Source organism: Sparus aurata, chromosome 1 (assembly GCF_900880675.1).
Source record: "Sparus aurata chromosome 1, fSpaAur1.1, whole genome shotgun sequence".
In the NCBI taxonomy this organism is placed as follows: Eukaryota; Metazoa; Chordata; class Actinopteri; order Spariformes; family Sparidae; genus Sparus; species Sparus aurata.
The window spans coordinates 494,165-515,700 of NC_044187.1; the positions used below are offsets into that span (position 1 = coordinate 494,165).

Here is a 21,536-nt window from a genome sequence, read left to right on the forward strand (position 1 = left end):
TGTGGTACCTCTCCTTCACACCTGGACCTGTGGTACCTCTCCTTCACACACCTGGACCTGTGGTACCTCTCCTTCACACCTGGACCTGTGGTACCTCTCCTTCACACCTGGACCTGTGGTACCTCTCCTTCACTCACTTGGACCTGTGGTACCTCTCCTTCACACACTTGGACCTGTGGTACCTCTCCTTCACTCACTTGGACCTGTGGTACCTCTCCTTCACACCTGGACCTGTGGTACCTCTCCTTCACACACCTGGACCTGTGGTACCTCTCCTTCACACCTGGACCTGTGGTACCTCTCCTTCACTCACTTGGACCTGTGGTACCTCTCCTTCACACCTGGACCTGTGGTACCTCTCCTTCACACCTGGACCTGTGGTACCTCTCCTTCACACACCTGGACCTGTGGTACCTCTCCTTCACTCACTTGGACCTGTGGTACCTCTCCTTCACACATGGACCTGTGGTACCTCTCCTTCACACACTTGGACCTGTGGTACCTCTCCTTCACTCACTTGGACCTGTGGTACCTCTCCTTCACACCTGGACCTGTGGTACCTCTCCTTCACTCACTTGGACCTGTGGTACCTCTCCTTCACTCACTTGGACCTGTGGTACCTCTCCTTCACACCTGGACCTGTGGTACCTCTCCTTCACTCACTTGGACCTGTGGTACCTCTCCTTCACACCTGGACCTGTGGTACCTCTCCTTCACACCTGAACCTGTGGTACCTCTCCTTCACTCACTTGGACCTGTGGTACCTCTCCTTCACACCTGAACCTGTGGTACCTCTCCTTCACTCACTTGGACCTGTGGTACCTCTCCTTCACACCTGGACCTGTGGTACCTCTCCTTCACACCTGGACCTGTGGTACCTCTCCTTCACACACTTGGACCTGTGGTACCTCTCCTTCACACACTTGGACCTGTGGTACCTCTCCTTCACACTTGGACCTGCGGTACCGCTCGTTGGTGTGTGCACATGTAAAGATCAGGATCAGTTCCTTCACTGATACTCTGACACTTCATGTACTTTTACTCGAGTACTCTTCATATAACCTCCACTTTGACCAAAGTCATAAACGATATATTTACTTTTACTCGAGTACTCGACTAATCGAGTACTCAGGTCGAGTAGTCGAGTAAACGTTCAGAAGTTTCCCGCTGAGGCTCGTATTGATCAGCTGATCACATGATGTAAACAAACATTGTATTTCCGGTCTGTCTGACAGAATGGAACCAGACTGGATGACGATGTATCGATCGGTCACAGATGACGTATTGGACTGATCGACACTGAATTACAATAATCACGTGATGTAATCGATCCATGTGATCAGAACCTGGGTCGCTGGCGGGAGGACCGGGCCGTGTGAGCAGCAGGGGGCGGTACTCTGCTCAGCGACACCCTCGAAGAAGACAGGTCGGAGTGCGCATGCGCATCATCACAACCTGTTTGCCGTGTGAGGGTCAGCATGGATCCTCCGTCTGGTTCCGACTCCAGTTCTGTCTGATCACAGTCCGGATGTTCCGACTGCTCCCCCGGAGGCTGCGGCCTCTCAGCGGGCCGCCGGGCTGCCTCTCTGCCCGCTCAGCTCGCTCCTTCAGCGGCGTCCCTCCGGAGCTGCCCGCGGCTCTGGTCCGCAGCACCTTCCTGGACTTCTTCCGGCAGAAACACGGACACCAGCTGGTCCCGTCCTCCCCGGTCCGGCCCAGAGGAGACCCCAGCCTGCTGTTCGTCAACGCCGGCATGAACCAGGTCAGTTTGGACCCAGTACGGTCTGTCCCGGACCGAGCCGGTCCAGTCTGTTCTGCTCCAACACCTGCGACAAGCTCGCGGCTGTTAGCGATTTCAAAATACTTTGACAGCACGTGCTGTCAAAGTGACCTCGGTGTGTGTGTGATGTGTGTGTGTGTATATATGTCGATGTTCTGTGTGTTGATTGGACATGTGATTAGTGACGTCAGACTATCACTGTGACAGATTTAGTAAAGTGGATGTTTTCAGTTTAAATGTGTTCCGGTCTCAGGGGGTCTGGATCATGTGTTAACGGTTGGGTCGACCCAGTCTGACCCGGTTCAGGTGAACAGAGCAGTGTGTCAGTGTTTGGGCCGGACTGTGTTTCAGTTTAAGCCCCTCCTCCTGGGGACCGCGGACCCCCGCAGTGAGATGTCTTCCTACCGCCGCGTGGTCAACAGCCAGAAGTGCGTGCGCGCCGGCGGGAAACACAACGACCTGGAGGACGTGGGCCGGGACCAGCACCACCACACCTTCTTCGAGATGCTGGGAAACTGGTCGTTTGGAGACTACTTCAAGGTGAGGAGGAGGGAGACACTTCCGGTTCACTCTGCTCTGACGCCATGGTGACATCACGTGTGTGTGTGCAGGAGGAGGCGTGCAGCATGGCGTGGAGCCTCCTCACAGAGCATTATGGGATACCTGCAGACAGACTGTACGTGTCCTACTTTGGAGGAGACGCAGCCTCACACCTCCCAGCTGACGAGGAGACGAGACACATCTGGCTGGACATCGGGTACTTCCTGTTTACCTGACCTCCTGTTTACCTGACCTCCTGTTTACCTGACCACCTGTTTACCTGTCCTCCTGTTTACCTGTCCTCCTGTTTACCTGACCTCCTGTTTACCAGACCTCCTGTTTACCTGTCCTCCTGTTTACCAGACCTCCTGTTTACCAGACCTCCTGTTTACCTGACCTCCTGTTTACCTGACCTCCTGTTAACCTGACCTCCTGTTTACCTGTCCTCCTGTTTACCAGACCTCCTGTTTACCTGACCTCCTGTTTACCTGTCCTCCTGTTTACCTGTCCTCCTGTTTACCTGTCCTCCTGTTTACCTGACCTCCTGTTTACCTGACCTCCTGTTTACCTGACCTCCTGTTTACCTGTCCTCCTGTTTACCTGACCTCCTGTTTACCTGTCCTCCTGTTTACCTGTCCTCCTGTTTACCTGACCTCCTGTTTACCTGTCCTCCTGTTTACCTGTCCTCCTGTTAACCTGACCTCCTGTTTACCTGTCCTCCTGTTTACCAGACCTCCTGTTAACCTGACCTCCTGTTTACCTGTCCTCCTGTTAACCTGACCTCCTGTTTACCTGTCCTCCTGAGGCCTGTACTGCGAAGCCAGTTTAGTGGGTTAGCGAGGTATGTTGAGTCTAAAGCCAGGCTTCCCTGTACTACAAAGGTGGCTCTCTTTTAACCCGGCTAGATCACCATGGTAACTTATGCTTAGCTCATAACCTGGTCCCGACCAGGTTCTGTTCAGAGTTTCAGCTTAAAATCGGCTATAAAAGCGCCGCTGTTTCACTGTGTAACTCATTCGGAGATGGCGTCACCATTCATTGAGAACCCGGTGGACCTGGGAGCAAGAATAATTCTGGCAGCACTACGATGTGAGCGGCTTCTTCGAGATCGCGCTGATCCGCTGGCATTTCCTGATGAAATTCTCTATGAGCGATATAGATTTTCAGCCGAGGGAATACGGAACATTTGCTCACTTATTGAGCCGAGTGTCAGGAATGCCACTCGAAGAAGCTGTGCGCTCACTGTAAGGCAAACTGTTTGTGTAGCCCTTCATTTTTTTTTTGCCACGGGAACCTTTTTACATTCAGTTGGTGATGCAGCAAATCTGAGCAAGAACACTGCGTGTTGCGTGTTTGTAGTGTTCCCAAGTCATTTGAGCACAATGCTTGTTAAGGAAGGATTCTATAAAATATCTGGTAATGTAGGCTACTTTCATACCCCTCTACATCATCAGTATTACTTGCTTGCATAATGAAATCTTCCCCTTTTCATTCTTCTTCCTGTTGGCTTAAGATAGTGATATATTAAAATAAAATGGGAAACAGTATGTTATCCACACTGACAAAATGATGGGGGCAGCTTGGCTACATACCACTTGAATGATGTGTTTGTATTTGGCTCTAACTTGCTGCCATGTCCGACTGCTGCTTCCACATCTTAATAAAATGCAATATGAAATATTAATTAGGCCAACCGAGTATTTATTTGTCACAGATAATGAGTAAAGTTAATCATTTCTTTGATGTGTCCATGAATAAACTGATGAACTGATCAATGTTTCACCCGTTGTAGGGCAGTGTACACCCAAACACAAATCTTACAGGCTTGAGCGATTTTCACTGTCAGGAAGCTCTTTATTGTCATTGTACAGGGACAGTCGCTACATTTGCTTGTTCATCCCGACACAGTAATAATAAAAAAAAAAAACACCGAGCCTACGCACACTCAGCCTCGCTTTCAATAAAACACACACGCGCATTCTATAACTGAGATCAGTAAAATGTGAAAACAATATAGACATCATTCAAAAATGAGAAAAGATAGTTGTTGCTTCAGTGTATTTATTTTTTAAATGGATGAGGGTTAATATGTAAAAGTTGCACAATGTTGAGCTTTCAGAAATTAAAACACTAAGGGCTTAATATAATATTTATCTTAATATTAATCATTGTTAACTTACGCATTTACACGGTCAGCTATTTTCTGCCAGCAGCCCTCCCTCGCTCTACTGGCGGCGACAGTGTTACTTTTTGCCGTGATTGTGTCCTTGAATTCTTCATAGTCCTGCATAATAAGAATCTGCTCATCTTGAGTAAAATATGTGGCCCGGGATCGATCCATTTTCGCACGGAAGTAGAATAATATGACGTCAAACGCCCCCTTTTACATGTACGCGCGCAGAGCACAAAGCAGAGAACCGGACTTGACAAAGTAAGTTGATAACCACCGTCGCAGTACCGTTTAACTCTGTTTGGGGACTCGGGGCTTTGTTGAGCTGCATCATGAGCACAAAGCCTGGCTATGTTGAGCCCCCTTCGCAGTACAGGCCTCAGACCTCCTGTTTACCAGACCTCCTGTTTACCTGACCTCCTGTTAACCTGACCTCCTGTTTACCTGACCTCCTGTTTACCTGTCCTCCTGTTTACCAGACCTCCTGTTTACCTGACCTCCTGTTTACCTGTCCTCCTGTTTACCTGTCCTCCTGTTAACCTGACCTCCTGTTTACCTGACCTCCTGTTTACCTGTCCTCCTGTTTACCAGACCTCCTGTTTACCTGACCTCCTGTTTACCTGTCCTCCTGTTTACCTGTCCTCCTGTTTACCAGTCCTCCGTTAACCTGACCTCCTGTTTACCAGACCTCCTGTTTACCAGACCTCCTGTTTACCTGACCTCCTGTTTACCTGTCCTCCTGTTTACCTGTCCTCCTGTTTACCTGTCCTCCTGTTAACCTGACCTCCTGTTTACCTGACCTCCTGTTTACCTGTCCTCCTGTTTACCAGACCTCCTGTTAACCTGACCTCCTGTTTACCTGACCTCCTGTTTACCTGACCTCCTGTTTACCTGACCTCCTGTTTACCTGTCCTCCTGTTTACCTGACCTCCTGTTTACCAGACCTCCTGTTTACCTGACCTCCTGTTTACCTGACCTCCTGTTTACCTGACCTCCTGTTTACCTGTCCTCCTGTTTACCTGACCTCCTGTTTACCAGACCTCCTGTTTACCTGACCTCCTGTTTACCTGACCTCCTGTTTACCTGTCCTCCTGTTTACCTGACCTCCTGTTTACCTGTCCTCCTGTTTACCTGACCTCCTGTTTACCTGACCTCCTGTTTACCAGACCTCCTGTTTACCTGTCCTCCTGTTTACCTGACCTCCTGTTTACCTGTCCTCCTGTTTACCTGTCCTCCTGTTTACCAGACCTCCTGTTTACCTGACCTCCTGTTTACCTGACCTCCTGTTTACCTGTCCTCCTGTTTACCTGTCCTCCTGTTTACCTGACCCTCCTGTTTACCTGACTTCATGTTTACCTGACCTCCTGTTTACCTGTCCTCCTGTTTACCTGACCTCCTGTTTACCTGTCCTCCTGTTTACCTGTCCTCCTGTTTACCTGACCTCCTGTTTACCTGACCTCCTGTTTACCTGTCCTCATGTTTACCTGTCCTCCTGTTTACCTGACCTCCTGTTTACCTGTCCTCCTGTTTACCTGTCCTCCTGTTTACCTGTCCTCCTGTTTACCTGACCTCCTGTTTACCTGTCCTCCTGTTTACCTGTCCTCCTGTTTACCTGACCTCCTGTTTACCTGACTTCATGTTTACCTGACCTCCTGTTTACCTGTCCTCCTGTTTACCTGACCTCCTGTTTACCTGTCCTCCTGTTTACCTGTCCTCCTGTTTACCTGTCCTCCTGTTTACCTGACCTCCTGTTTACCTGACCTCCTGTTTACCTGTCCTCATGTTTACCTGTCCTCCTGTTTACCTGACCTCCTGTTTACCTGACCTCCTGTTTACCTGACCTCCTGTTTACCTGTCCTCCTGTTTACCTGTCCTCCTGTTTACCTGACCTCCTGTTTACCTGTCCTCCTACCTGACCTCCTGTTTACCTGACCTCCTGTTTACCTGACCTCCTGTTTACCTGACCTCCTGTTTACCTGTCCTCATGTTTACCTGACCTCCTGTTTACCTGACTTCCTGTTTACCTGATCACTGTTCAAGTGTGTGAAGCTCCGTGGCTGATGTAGCTGTCTTCCTCTTCCTCTTCCTCTTCCTCCTCAGGGTTCCTCCTGCTCGCCTCCTGCCGTTCGGGCTGAAGGAGAACTTCTGGGAGATGGGGGACTGCGGTCCGTGCGGGCCCTGCACTGAGATCCACTACGACCACGTGGGAGGACGAGACGCGGCGGTGCTCGTCAACGCTGACAGTCCGGACGTGGTGGAGATCTGGAACCTGGTCTTCATGCAGTACAACAGGTCCACACATACACCTGGACCCACTGAACCAGTCTGGACTGGTGAGCTCCCAGTGTAACTGTGTGTGTGTGTGTGTGTGTGTGTCAGGGAGGTGGACCACAGTCTGCGGATGCTGCCCCAGTTCAGTGTGGACACTGGGATGGGACTGGAGAGACTGGTGAGCGTCCTGCAGGGCAGGAGGTCCAACTATGATACCGACCTGTTCACACCTCTGCTGCACGCCATCCAGCAGGTACACAACTACACACAGCTACACTACGGCACACACACCATGATGTTGTCACAGCTGCTCGTCAGACTGCGGGTTGTGTTATTGCCGACGGTTTGATTGACAGCTGTCTGTCGTCATGGTGACGTCTGTCCTCAGAGGTCGAGGGCGGGGCCGTACGGCGGCAGGACGGGCGCAGCAGACGAGGGGAAGGTGGACATGGCGTACCGCGTGGTGGCGGACCACGTCCGCACGTTATCTGTGTGCATCGCTGACGGAGTTCATCCAGGCATGTCAGGAGCAGAGTGAGTCCTCCACCAATCAGCTGTCAGAGCACAGCGGGCGGCCAATCAGCTGACAGCTGTTTGTTGTGTGTCAGGTTGGTGCTGAGGAGGATCCTGCGGCGGGCGGTCCGGTTCTGTGTCGAGGTTCTTCAGGCTCCTCAGGGAGCGCTGGCCAGCCTGGTTCCTACTGTCAGCCACATACTGGTAAAATACATTTCCCATAATCCCTGTGGGCAGGTCAGCTAATCAATAATCAGTTATTCATTCTAGTTCAGGATATGAAGGAGAAAAAAATGAGAATAAAACAACAGTTTCTGCTGATGGATGACATGAATCGGTATTGATGGGCCGACTGACTGATTGATTCACTGATTGATTCACTGATTGATTCACTGATTGATTCACTGATTGATTCACTGATTGATTCACCGATTGATTCACTGATTGATTGATTAATTTGCTGTGTTGCAGGGTGATGTGTATCCGGAGCTCCACAGGGAGGCCGACAGGGTGAGGACTGAGTTCTGTCGCCTGTTTTGTGCTGTCGTCATATTTATAGTAACGAACGAAATGAGTTGCCACATTTAAAGTCTGTGTAAAGCAAATTCAGCCATTTTCTTCCAAACACATTCAAAAAAGGTCATAAATGGCCGTGTTACGTAACGCGGCCATGATTTGCATAAACCCCGCCCTGCTGCGGAAGTGGTATAAATACATTCAGCTCATTAGCTTCGGTGGTTTTTCAGCTCGCTCTGGAGTCTTGGATAGCATTGCTTACAATAGTTTGCAGCTAGCTAACCAGTCAACCAGTCAGCTAACCAGTCAACCAGTCAGCTAACCAGTCAACCAGTCAGCTAACCAGTCAACCGGTCAGCTAACCAGTCAACCAGTCAGCTAACCAGTCAACCAGTCAGCTAACCAGTCAACCAGTCAGCTAACCAGTCAACCGGGTCAGCTAACCAGTCAACCAGTCAGCTAACCAGTCATGTCTCCTCCACATGGCTCTGCATCTTTCCTGGATGCCACAGTGTGCAGGGTGACGGCTGTTAGCTTATTTAAGTTTCCTTCGGATGACAACGTAAGGAAACGGCGGATCGATTTTGTCAAGAGGAGCTAACGTTTCTGTGGAGAGTTAAACATCACCACCAACACCTCTCTGCAGTGTCCACTTTACCCCTGATAGTTTCAGCAACTGTCACCAGGTAAAGTCTGGATATCTGAAGAGTCTGTTGACGCTGGTCAGCGGGGCCGAACCGACCCTCTCCGTCCCCGGCTTGCATCCTCCCGTCCCGCCGACAGCGCACGCGCTCATCTCCGCCGCCGGCATTATGTGTCCGCCTGAGGGTGTAAGTGTGTGCTTATGTATGTTATAAATCTTGTACATTTGGGCAATTAAATGCATTTTGCTGAAGGTGCAAATCCTGAAAGTGATTTTACATCGTGCATCCTGTCATGTAATGTTAGCAAACGTTATTGCATTTGATCATGACATGATTTGGCCTCATTCCCTGAGCAGAGTCCATCTGACAGCACAATGATAATCTACAGGTAATATTTTATGAGCACCAATATAGCTATGACAAGGAATTCTATGTAGACTGGGGTTTTACGTTTGTGTGTAATGTAAAACATGGACTGTGAGGAACGAGGCTGAGCACTATCAGTGTCTGACTCAGAGTCAGTTTCTGGCTCTGATGGTCCAAACAGGTCGGGCTGGGTCCTCTGATGGTGCTGCTAACTTCCATTGTTACTGTAGGTTACGTCCTTGTACAGTACACAGAGGAGGCTCCTCCCTGTGTGGGCGTGGCTCCAGCGCCTCTAACTGACACGCCCCCAGCGTTTCACAGCAGAGAGAAGCGCTTGTTTTTCCATGATTTTGAGACCTAATTTTATATACTTGGCAATTGTTTTAATCTTTCAAATTTGGCTCAGTGGCCAATGACACATGTTTCTGTGGTGTGACAAACTCATAACACAAATTTATTGCTGCTTTACACGGACTTTAAAAATAACTGGCTCTTATTTTGAAAACTGAAACTCCAGCTCTTTTATTTTGAAGTGTCAGGACTTCAGCTTAGGCTGCTCCAGTTGATCTTGACAGGAAGTTGTCCCCAGCAGAAGTTGACTGACAGCTGACGTTCTTTCAGATCATGGACATCATCAACGAGAACGAGGCTCACTTCCTGTCGTCCCTGCAGCAAGGCAGCAGGCTGATACGACGAACGCTCGACCGGCAGGACTACAAACATGGAGTCTTCCCTGGTCAGTTCCTCCCATCAGCCCCCAGGCAGAGCGACGTCCCGCATGTCTGAGTCTCCATCAGCTTCTGAGCTGCTGGCTTTACATCCTGCTGTGACACATTCCACATGATTGTTAGAGGAAGTCCACAGAACAGTTCTGGACGTTAGCGCAGCTCGTCTGCTGTGATCACGTGTTTCAATGGGAACAATTCTAGAAAAAAAAGTTACATTTTTGGCCACACTTCACATCTTCATAACTCTGATCTGTAATGTTCTGCAGATCCATTTAACCCTGTCCTCTGGTGTGTGTGTGTGTGTGTGTGTGTGTGTGTGTGCGCGCGTCAGCCTCGGTGGCCTGGTCTCTGCACAGGAACCTGGGTTTCCCTCTGGACCTGGTGGACCTGATGTTGGAGGAGCGAGGAGTCCAGGTGGACCGTCAGGAGCTGGACCGACTGATGGCAGAGAGCCAGAAGGTAAAGGCCAACTCCCATGATCCTCTTGGTGTTTCTAACCTTTCGTGTGATGTAGTCAGTAATTACTGAGTAACCATACTTATATAAGTTCAAAGCTTATATTGGACTTTTATTGTGAAGGGCTGTAAATCTAACAGTGGAGCAGATGGAGGGTTTTATTGTCTCCTGGTGATGTCATGACACACCTGTGTGTCTGCTAGGTGATGTCAGAGCTGCAGGCAGGTGCTCAGGCTCAGGTGACGTTGGACGTCCTCAGCCTGGCCGAGCTGCAGCGTCTCGCCGTCCCTCACACTGACGACAGCCTCAAGTACCAGTACCGACTGGAGCGGGGCAGATACGGTACGACTGAGTCCCACCTGGACGGTGACACACCTGTCAGTGTCACTTCCAGCTGATAGCTGGATACATTCAGTGTGTTTTGACTACAGCCAATCAAACCACAGCATCACAGTGACCTCATTGTTCTCTTGCCAGTGTTCCCAGCATGCAGTGCAACAGTCCTGGCTCTGTACGACGGGCAGGCGCTGGTGTCGGAGGTCTCTGAGGGGCAGCGCTGCGGCGTCATCCTGGATCAGACCTGCTTCTACTCTGAGCAGGGCGGGCAGTCACATGACCAGGGCTACTTCACCAGGGAAGGACTGCAGGTCAGCTGAGCGCCCACAGGCAAACTGCATCATGGGAAATTGCCTGTTGTGTGTCCAGGTGAGGTCTGACTCATGCGGTGTGTTCTCAGGACGTCCTGTACCCTGTGGAGGCCGTGGTCCTGGCGGGGGGGTACGTGGTCCATCAGGTGACTGCAGCCGACAGCCTGAAGACTGGAGACCAGGTCCAGCTACACCTGGACCAGGTGAGTACCAAACAACCAAGCACATGTTTGGGTTTATCAACAGATTTTATAAGCTTGTTGTGTAGAAGCAGTCTGACAGAGCAGCACAGTATCGTCTCAGACGTGTTCACAGCAACGTCTCGAGCCCTCTGCGGTCGAAGGACGCGCCGCTGCGTCCTAATCACGTAACGGGTTTAAGATGCCGCAGCAGCAGGACGCAGCCTCCCCGAGTCTCTGTTCCAACATGTGTCCACTTCAAACTGTTTACCAGTTTTTACATTGTGTTGATAGGTCGAGTGAAACCAGACGTATGATCAGTAATCTGGCCGCGTCACGTTTGGTGAAACGAAATTGTGCACGAGAAAAAAAAACACATGACAGTTTCCTATTGGTGGAAAAATGCACCACATCAACCAATCACACAATGACATTGTACAACTGTACAGTCACACGTGAGGTTGTGCGAGGCAAAAACTGTTAAAGTTTTTAAAGATGAAGATAAAATCTTCCCTTTCCAGGACGGACGCACTTTTATTTGTATCTATTTGTATCTTTTCTTTGAACAGAGAAATGCTCCAGGTATGTTCAGCTCTGCTTGGTATATTTTCTATTTCTGTGTTCCTCCCTCCTGTTGGTATTTACTGTGCTGTGTTATAATGTTTTCCGACACAGTGAATGTGGTTGGCGGGCGCTGTGATATGTCGGGGGGGGGGGGGGGGCCAGCTTGCTCACACTGTTGTCGTATTGCACACTCGGCTGTCCTGGTCTTGGTTATAAACCTGGAAGCCTTTTGGTTGAAAGGTTTTGGTTCTTTGAATACGTCTTCTGTAATGATTCAGTTCACCGTGATGTTGGTTTGGTGTTGACAGTTATTAGGATCAGTAGACTCAGTTTAATATGTTAATTTCCACCTGCTGACCTGCGACAGGTGTGTTAATCTTCATGTTAGTGCTTGTATTCATGACTGAGAGCAGGTGTTGTGTACCTCGGCCTGATGTTACTGACGGTTTGCCACGATGTTGTGATCCCCTGTGAGTGGAGGACCACAGTATGTTGAGTGTAAAGCTCAGAGCAGTGCTGATGTGTGTTGCAGCTCACAGTTCCTGTTATATGGATGTTCTTCTAAATGTGATGTTGGTGTGTTTTATTTTTCTATGTTGTGTGTAACTTGCGTACACTTTTGTCAGATGTTGAGATAAAGGAATATATGATCATGCCATATGCAAAATATGCAATCACATAATAGTGTTGTCACGATATCAAAATTATGACTTTGGTATGATACCTGCCTAAAATATCTGGATACCGATACTGAATCGATACCACAGCGGAAAACTAGAACATCATCAAAAGTAATGGAATACAATATCAGATGACAGAATGTGGAACTTAAAATGATTTATTTCTTTTTATAAATTAAAACACTTCAAAAGTCAAAATAAAAATATATATTTATTGTAAAAGCTGCTGAGCTTTATAGCTGCTGTATCCAAGAAGACAAGTGTCGTCTTGTTTTGTTCATTTGTCTTGTTTGCTATCAGAGATTATTAAATAACCTGATTTTCCATTAAAAGCTCAGTGCCAGTAGTAGAAACAAATTAACAGCACATTAACTACAATTTTAATCAGCATAAAAATAATGAACATAAATGACATTAACTGTCAGTCTGGCAATTCATATAATAAGACAACACTTTATTCGTCCCACAAAGGGGAAATTTCAAATCCTGGATTATTATTATTATCCTGCAAACTACATGAGTGCACTAAAGTACAACACAATGACCCAGACCTGGTGGAGGTCTGTGCTCTAATCACACCATTTTATAATAATATAAATTACAATATATATTATACATTATGTACATGTTATGATTATATTACTAGTACTGATCGATAGATCATTTATAAGTGGTGTTGTTGATCAGCATACTTGTGAACTCCAGCACATGTTCTGGTAAAGTTCATGTTACCAGTGTGAACGTTGTGTTTGCATACAGAGATGTGGAACCACATTGGACTGTTAAACAGTTAGCTTCACCCCTGACTGCCTCCTGCAGCTCTGATGGTGGAAACAGTTCACCTGACTTCCATCCAGGAGATATTTAACGTTATCTATCGCTAACCTGCAGCTCTTTGAACTCTTTGAACAAGTCTGCATGTCTGTCAGCTGAGAGTGGCATGAGTGCTCCTGCCGACCGTCCTAGGCTTGTTGAAGAAGCAGACACACGGAGCCGACAATAAGGGCAAGCCCACGGACTCCACAAAGCCCGTCTGTAAACGATGCTTTAAATCCCTAACGACCAAGAGAGCCAACACGTCTGTCTCGCTCTGTGACTGTCTGTCACCGTGAAGCCACGCCCACTCTGTCTGCAGGCAGTGAGGAAGCAGAGAGAAGCTGCACACAGACACGCTGCCCCGCTGTCGCACAAAGTTCATGAAGTACCGATACTAATAAAACGTGAAAAAGTATTGTTTTTAACAGCTGGGTACCGCGGTACCTTTCTAGTATTGGTTTACTGTGCAACACTATCACATAATAAGGTCTGTGTTATCTGAGCCGTAATGTAAAGGACTGAATTCTCCTATTAAAAGGAGAAAAGTTGTATCCTGTCTGAAGTGGAAACCCTGTGATATAGAATTACTGCAGGAAACACCTTCATTAGAGAATGAGACAGAACACATATGTATGGGTTGGGACATGTGTGACATGTCTGTAGCATCTGGGTCTGGTCACAGTAGGGGAGCTGCCATCTTGATTAATAATCACCTACAATCTAAATGTAGTAAAGAGACCATAGTGACTCAGAATCCTGCCTGAGTCTTGGAAATGTTGGCAGGACCTTAGATAAATACTGTGCTAAGTGGGGGAATTACATCTCCTTTATCAAAGGTCCCTAATATAACAATCCTCAGGATATTATTTTGAATTGTGATATATGCAGTTTAACTACCTACACATCTGCCAAAGTGTAGTTACGTATGTGTGAATGTATTTGTATTGAACCGTTTCAGTACAGGACGTTAGGTTCGGTACAGGACGTTGGGTTTGGTACAGGGCGTTGGGTTCGGTACAGGGCGTTGGGTTTGGTACAGGGCGTTGGGTTCGGTACCGGGCGTTGGGTTCGGTACAGGGCGATTGGTTCGGTACAGGACGTTGGGTTCGGTACAGGGCGTTGGGTTCGGTACAGGGCGATTGGTTCGGTACAGGGCGTTGGGTTCGGTACAGGGCGTTGGGTTCGGTACAGGGCGTTGGGTTCGGTACAGGGCGTTTGGTTCGGTACAGGGCGTTGGGTTCGGTACAGGACGATTGGTTCGGTACAGGGCGTTGGGTTCGGTACAGGGCGTTGGGTTCGGTACAGGGCGTTGGGTTCGGTACAGGGCGATTGGTTCGGTACAGGGCGTTGGGTTCGGTACAGGGCGATTGGTTCGGTACAGGGCGTTGGGTTCGGTACAGGGCGTTGGGTTCGGTACAGGGCGTTGGGTTCGGTACAGGGCGATTGGTTCGGTACAGGGCGTTGGGTTCGGTACAGGGCGTTTGGTTCGGTACAGGGCGTTGGGTTCGGTACAGGGCGTTGGGTTCGGTACAGGGCGTTGGGTTCGGTACAGGACGTTGGGTTTGGTACAGGGCGTTGGGTTTGGTACAGGGCGATTGGTTCGGTACAGGGCGTTGGGTTCGGTGTGACAGTTTAACTGGTGTTCATTTTACCGGGGAGGGTCACAGATGTGCTGGAGGTGTGGTTTGAGGGTCCCGTCATGAGAGGGGTCCTCGTCCATGTCCGTTAACCAGTCATGTGGCTTGAACACTATTCCACACAGAGATGTCGGGACTGCGACCTGCAAACCACTGTTAGACGAGCGCTACAGAGCACACAGTGACAGTGTAGGTGACTGTGACGATGCCTGTCCAAAAAACGCGACTGTCAATAAATCGTCCAAAAGTGCATATTGTCGTCTTATATCTTCATAATGAAAGCCTGTACTCACTAATAACTCATGGGTGGAGTCAATGTGGACAAGTTAATCTTTCTGGCAAAAAATAGGAAGGCTGAGTAAAACTGAACGGGGCTACATGCTGGAACTGTTAGTGCTGCACTTTACTTGTGGAAAAGTCTTGTTGAAAGCCTTTAAAAAGCTGTGAGGAATTATTTTTTGATAATATTTCATATAGTTAATGTTTGAGAATATTTTACTCATTTGAAAGCTCATTTTATATTTTATTATTTAATTTTGTTCATTTGGGAATTTATTAGCTTATTATCAGGCAGCACTTTACAACAGTATTTTTTTTATTTTATTTTCATATTTTGTATAATGTTACAATAAATTGTTGCTTTACAAAGTTCTGAATACACAATAAACAAATTTATGTTTTGCATTTTGTTCCCATACTGTACTGAAAATGAACCTAATATGAATGTATGTTTTTTTTGTAATTTGTTGTGTTTTTGATTAACTGCTGTTATTTTGTATTGTTAACTTTCTTTTATCCAGTCTGTGTCTGCAGAGTTAGATTCACTCTCTTGTTTAACTGAACAATTCTGTATTCTTGTTCTATTGTCGGTGTCTTGTCTGTTTTCTTGTAGCCTTGTGGTGATGGCTATCTGGTGTGTTGTCTTGTTTCTTGTTTTAAAACCATGGAAATGACTGATTACAAAAAAGTCATCAAAAACGGCCAGTTACACCCTGGACCTTAGAGGGTTAATATAAAGAGAAGTGGTCTAAGTCCAGATCCCTGTGGGACACCTCTGTTACACTGAACCATCTGTGTGACAGTCAGATCCTCAGTGCAGCTCGGTGTAAAGTTGTGTAAAATGACTTTATAATAATGAACTAACTGTAGTTAGTGAACTGACCCCTCAGGACAAAGTGGACAGTGTTGATCCTATGCAGGTCAGGATGAGATCAGGACGATCGGTCCTGTGCTGATGTTTCTGCTGCTGTCTCTCAGGTCCACAGGTTGTCTTGTATGGTGAAACACACAGCGACTCACATCCTCAACTTCGCTCTGAGGGAAGTTCTGGGTCCTTCAGTCCAGCAGAGAGGATCTCATGTGGCAGCTGATCGGCTCCGCTTCGACTTCAGTGTCAAGGTCAAATAATAAGCAAACACTTAACTAGCCAACTACCCACCAACTAACCTCCATGTAACACCAACTAACCTCCATGTAACACCAACTAACCTCCACCTAACCTCCATGTATCACCAACTAACCTCCATGTAACACCAACTAACCTCCATGTAACACCAACTAACCTCCACCTAACCTCCATGTATCACCAACTAACCTCCATGTAACACCAACTAACCTCCACCTAACCTCCATGTATCACCAACTCACCTCCAACTAACCTCCATGTATCACCAACTAACCTCCACCTAACCTCCATGTATCACCAACTAACCTCCACCTAACCTCCATGTATCACCAACTAACCTCCATGTAACACCAACTAACCTCCACCTAACCTCCACCTAACCTCCATGTATCACCAACTCACCTCCACCTAACCTCCATGTAACACCAACTAACCTCCACCTAACCTCCATGTATCACCAACTCACCTCCAACTAACCTCCATGTATCACCAACTAACCTCCACCTAACCTCCATGTATCACCAACTAACCTCCACCTAACCTCCATGTATCACCAACTCACCTCCAACTAACCTCCATGTATCACCAACTCACCTCCAACTAACCTCCATGTATCACCAACTAACCTCCATGTATCACCAACTAACCTCCAACTAACCTCCATGTATCACCAACTAACCTCCACCTAACCTCCATGTATCACCAACTAACCTCCAACTAACCTCCATGTATCACCAACTAACCTCCACCTAACCTCCATGTATCACCAACTAACCTCCACCCTAACCTCCATGTATCACCAACTAACCTCCACCTAACCTCCATGTATCACCAAGTCACCTCCAACTAACCTCCATGTATCACCAACTAACCTCCACCTAACCTCCATGTATCACCAACTAACCTCCACCTAACCTCCATGTATCTCCAACTAACCTCCACCTAACCTCCATGTATCTCCAACTAACCTCCATGTATCACCAACTAACCTCCACCTAACCTCCATGTATCACCAACTAACCTCCATCTAACCTCCATGTATCACCAACTAACCTCCAACTAACCTCCATCTAACCTCCATGTATCACCAACTAACCTCCAACTAACCTCCATCTAACCTCCATCTAACCTCCATGTATCACCAACTAACCTCCACCTAACCTCCATGTATCACCAACTCACCTCCAACTAACCTCCATGTATCACCAACTAACCTCCAACTAACCTCCATGTATCACCAACTAACCTCCATGTATCACCAACTAACCTCCACCTAACCTCCATGTATCTCCAACTAACCTCCAACTAACCTCCATCTAATCTCCAACTAACCTCCAACTAACCTCCATCTAACCTCCATCTAACCTCCATGTATCACCAACTAACCTCCAACTAACCTCCATCTAACCTCCATGTATCACCAACTAACCTCCAACTAACCTCCATCTAACCTCCATCTAACCTCCATGTATCACCAACTAACCTCCACCTAACCTCCATGTATCACCAACTCACCTCCAACTAACCTCCATGTATCACCAACTAACCTCCATGTATCACCAACTAACCTCCACCTAACCTCCATGTATCTCCAACTAACCTCCAACTAACCTCCACCTAACCTCCATGTATCACCAACTAACCTCCAACTAACCTCCATCTAACCTCCATGTATCACCAACTAACCTCCAACTAACCTCCATCTAACCTCCATCTAACCTCCATGTATCACCAACTAACCTCCACCTAACCTCCATGTATCACCAACTCACCTCCAACTAACCTCCATGTATCACCAACTCACCTCCAACTAACCTCCATGTATCACCAACTAACCTCCAACTAACCTCCATGTATCACCAACTAACCTCCACCTAACCTCCATGTATCTCCAACTAACCTCCAACTAACCTCCATCTAATCTCCAACTAACCTCCAACTAACCTCCATCTAACCTCCATCTAACCTCCATGTATCACCAACTAACCTCCAACTAACCTCCATCTAACCTCCATGTATCACCAACTAACCTCCAACTAACCTCCATCTAACCTCCATCTAACCTCCATGTATCACCAACTCACCTCCAACTAACCTCCATGTATCACCAACTAACCTCCATGTATCACCAACTAACCTCCAACTAACCTCCATGTATCACCAACTAACCTCCATGTATCACCAACTAACCTCCACCTAACCTCCATGTATCTCCAACTAACCTCCAACTAACCTCCATCTAACCTCCATCTAACCTCCATGTATCACCAACTAACCTCCAACTAACCTCCATCTAACCTCCATGTATCACCAACTAACCTCCAGCTAATCACCAGAAGTGACTGTTGATTGGTCGTTCTCAGGGTTCCCTGGATGTCTCTCAGCTGCAACAGGTAGAGAGGTGTGTCAATGACATCATCTCAGCCAATCACAACGTCCACAGCCAGGAGCTCCCTCTGCAAACGGCCGGCCACATCAACGGCCTGAGGACAGTGGACGAGGTAAGACACAGACTGTCTGTCTGCAGGTGTACTGACTGTCTGTCCTCCTGTCTGTCTGCAGGTGTACTGACTGTCTGTCCTCCTGTCTGTCTGCAGGTGTACTGACTGTCTGTCCTCCTGTCTGTCTGCAGGTGTATCCGGACCCTGTTCGGGTGGTGTCGGTGGGGTTGTCAGTCTCTGACCTGTTGGATGATCAGACAGATGGACGGACATCTGTGGAGCTCTGCTGTGGAACGTGAGACTGACATACATGCAGTACTGACAGTATCAGTACTGATACTGTCAGTACTGATACTGTCAGTACTGACAGTATCAGTACTGACAGTAGTTCTGATTCTGTCACCACAGCATCACCTCGCTGAACAAATTGTCTGATTTTCACACCGTTTCAACTGATTTCATCTTTTACATTAAATTTATGAAAGACGACAACATTTGTGTGTGTGTGTGTGTGTGTGTGTGTGTGTGTGTGTGTGTGTGTGTGTGTGCGTGCAGTCACCTGCTGCAGACTGGAGCCATTGAGGATCTGGTGATTGTTTCTGAGAGACAGATGGTGAAGGGAATCAGTCGAGTGGTTGCGGTGACAGGACGGGAAGCAACACGGGTCAGCGCCACACATGTTGATGTCACAACATTATTTACATCATAAACATAATTTATATAAATGATTGACATTATAAACAGTTTAAACTATATTGACATTATAAACATTATAAACAATATAGACATGATAATCGTATATTCAGTCTGATGTTTCATGGTGCTGTGGTTCCTTCAGGCTCGGGAGGCGGGTCAGGTGTTGTCTCAGGATGTGGACTCTCTGTCAGCCAGACTCTCAGGCTCCGCCCCCCTCAGCCTTGACTCCGCCCAGCGTCTCGCCAAGGAGGTTGGAGTCCTCACTGATGTATGTACAATACCCATGATGCACTTCTATGTAACCCTGCGCCGTGTCTGTCAGGCCGTAGATACCTTTTCCCTGCGCTGTGTCTGACAGGCTGTAGATACCTTTTCCCTGCGCTGTGTCTGACAGGCTGTAGATAACTTTACCCTGCACTGTGTCTTACAGGCTGTAGATAACTTTTCCCTGCGCTGTGTCTGACAGGCTGTAGATAACTTTTCCCTGCGCTGTGTCTGACAGGCTGTAGATAACTTTACCCTGCACTGTGTCTTACAGGCTGTAGATAACTTTTCCCTGCGCTGTGTCTGACAGGCTGTAGATAACTTTACCCTGCACTGTGTCTTACAGGCTGTAGATAACTTTTCCCTGCGCTGTGTCTGACAGGCTGTAGATAACTTTTCCCTGCACTGTGTCTTACAGGCTGTAGATAACACACCCATCCCTCAGTGGCAGCGCAGAGAGCTGCAGATTCACCTCCGAGCTATGCAGAGGAACAGCAACACCACGGTCAGGAAGCTGGAGACCAGAGAGGTGAACAAAACCACACATACACACCTGAAACTCAACTGCCAATTACATCACAACAAGAAGCACATGTTGTTTTATTAAAGGGATAGTTGGTGTTTTTTGAAGTGGGGTCATATAAAGTACATATCTATAGTCGATCTGTTTCCTACCGTAATCACGATCAGCGCAGCCTCAGTTTGGAGCAGCAGAGAGCCGCTCCAGCCCAGACGCTCAGCTTTGTACTGCAGTGAACGGACTCCAGAGAAAAAGAGAAATTAACCACCTAAAACAAGGCTCACCTAAAACAATCTATATCAGTTCAAGTGTACGTTGTATAGGTAAAATTCACACCGCTTCACATCGCTGTCAGACCGCGCTTCTTTTGGCACTACATTTTCTCAACCGTAGAACCTCCGTATCCCTACGCACTAGCGTAACTCTGCGCTGATCGGTGATTACAGTAGGGAACAGATCGACTATAGATATGTACTTTATATGACCCCACTTCAAAAAACACCAACTATCCCTTTAACACTTATTAAAAACAATGATGATAAATGAGTTATATGATCACATCAGTCCAACAATGTTTCACTGTGATTTATGTCTCACAATGTGACTGTTTGTACACGTTTGTACTCGGCTGGATGTTTTCTGACTGTGTGTTTTCCCATGATGCTTTGCACAGGCTGCAGCGAGAGCTCAGGCTCTGCTGGAGAAGAACGGCAGGAAGGACTTGCAGGTGGACGCTGTGGAGACGGACTCTCTGTCGGTATGAACTCACTGCTGGAGCCTACACTTCCCATCATACACCTGCATCATTTACATAGAGTCCTGTGAAGAAACAGGTACGTAGTCTGCTGACATCACTGTGACATCACAGCTGTCGTGCTGATTTCTGTCAGGTTGTGATGAAGACGGTGAATCGGCTGAGCGCTGCAGCTCCTCGCAGCTACGTGATGCTACTCGCTCACCAGGGGCATTCTGGGAAGGTTCTGTGTGCCTGCCAGGTCCCAAAGGTAACTATGACACGTGTCAGTGACATCAGGGGTGGGCGGTGCTGCTTTTGATGCCTCTGATTGGCTGTACTCTCTCTCTCAGGACTCGCCATCCCTCTCAGCCTCTGATTGGGCATTGGCGGTGTGTCGCCACCTTGGGGAAGCGCTGGCGGCTCTCCACTGGTTGCCAAGGGAACAGGAAGGAGCAGTGACATCACTGAGGCTCTGAGGTGGGCGGAGGAGTTTGTGCGGCAGAAAACACAGAAATGATGTCATCAAGCAAGAGATGACATCATTCTGACATCAGAGGGTCAGGTGCCCTCAGGACTGCCTTCTGTTTGGACAGAAATTGTGGATGGAACTTAAAAGACACATGTGAACCAAAGATGTCAGCGCTGAGGGAATTCTGGGGGTGTGGTGTGATGGTGGGCGGGACTTTTTGCTGCTGTCAGCCAATCGGAAAGGCTTCAATAAGCAGCTGTCTTCTGTTAGCATTGCTACTGGTTAGCTTGATATTTAACTTGCTAGTGTGACATCATGTCAGCATGCTAATGTTTCAACATAAAGATAAATGTGTAGAAAATCTGAATAAAGTATTTATTTTCATCTGAGTGCTGACTGACCGGTGTTTCTATTATTTTGTCCACCGAGTCTCAAACCATCAAGACTGAAGGACGTCCAGTCGGGTCTCTTTGAACAGGTGAACCTTAAATAAACCCA

At 47.7% G+C, this 21,536-nt stretch overlaps 1 protein-coding gene across 1 annotated transcript; it reads left to right on the top strand.

Annotated features, from left to right (window-relative positions):
• Positions 1 to 1,197: 1,197 nt before the first annotated feature.
• On the top strand, positions 1,198 to 21,427 carry LOC115582917 (alanine--tRNA ligase, mitochondrial-like). Its single transcript, XM_030419155.1, is given in 23 exon segments — positions 1,198 to 1,762; positions 2,132 to 2,320; positions 2,392 to 2,537; positions 6,591 to 6,782; positions 6,870 to 7,014; positions 7,150 to 7,295; positions 7,370 to 7,478; positions 7,746 to 7,784; positions 9,422 to 9,536; positions 9,860 to 9,987; positions 10,188 to 10,326; positions 10,462 to 10,631; positions 10,721 to 10,834; positions 15,765 to 15,905; positions 18,276 to 18,413; positions 18,545 to 18,648; positions 18,909 to 19,017; positions 19,192 to 19,317; positions 19,732 to 19,842; positions 20,507 to 20,590; positions 20,724 to 20,837; positions 20,920 to 20,971; positions 20,974 to 21,427. Coding segments are annotated over 23 exon segments (3,048 nt in total). The 5' UTR covers positions 1,198 to 1,438; the 3' UTR covers positions 21,087 to 21,427.
• The last annotated feature ends 109 nt before the right edge of the window (positions 21,428 to 21,536 follow it).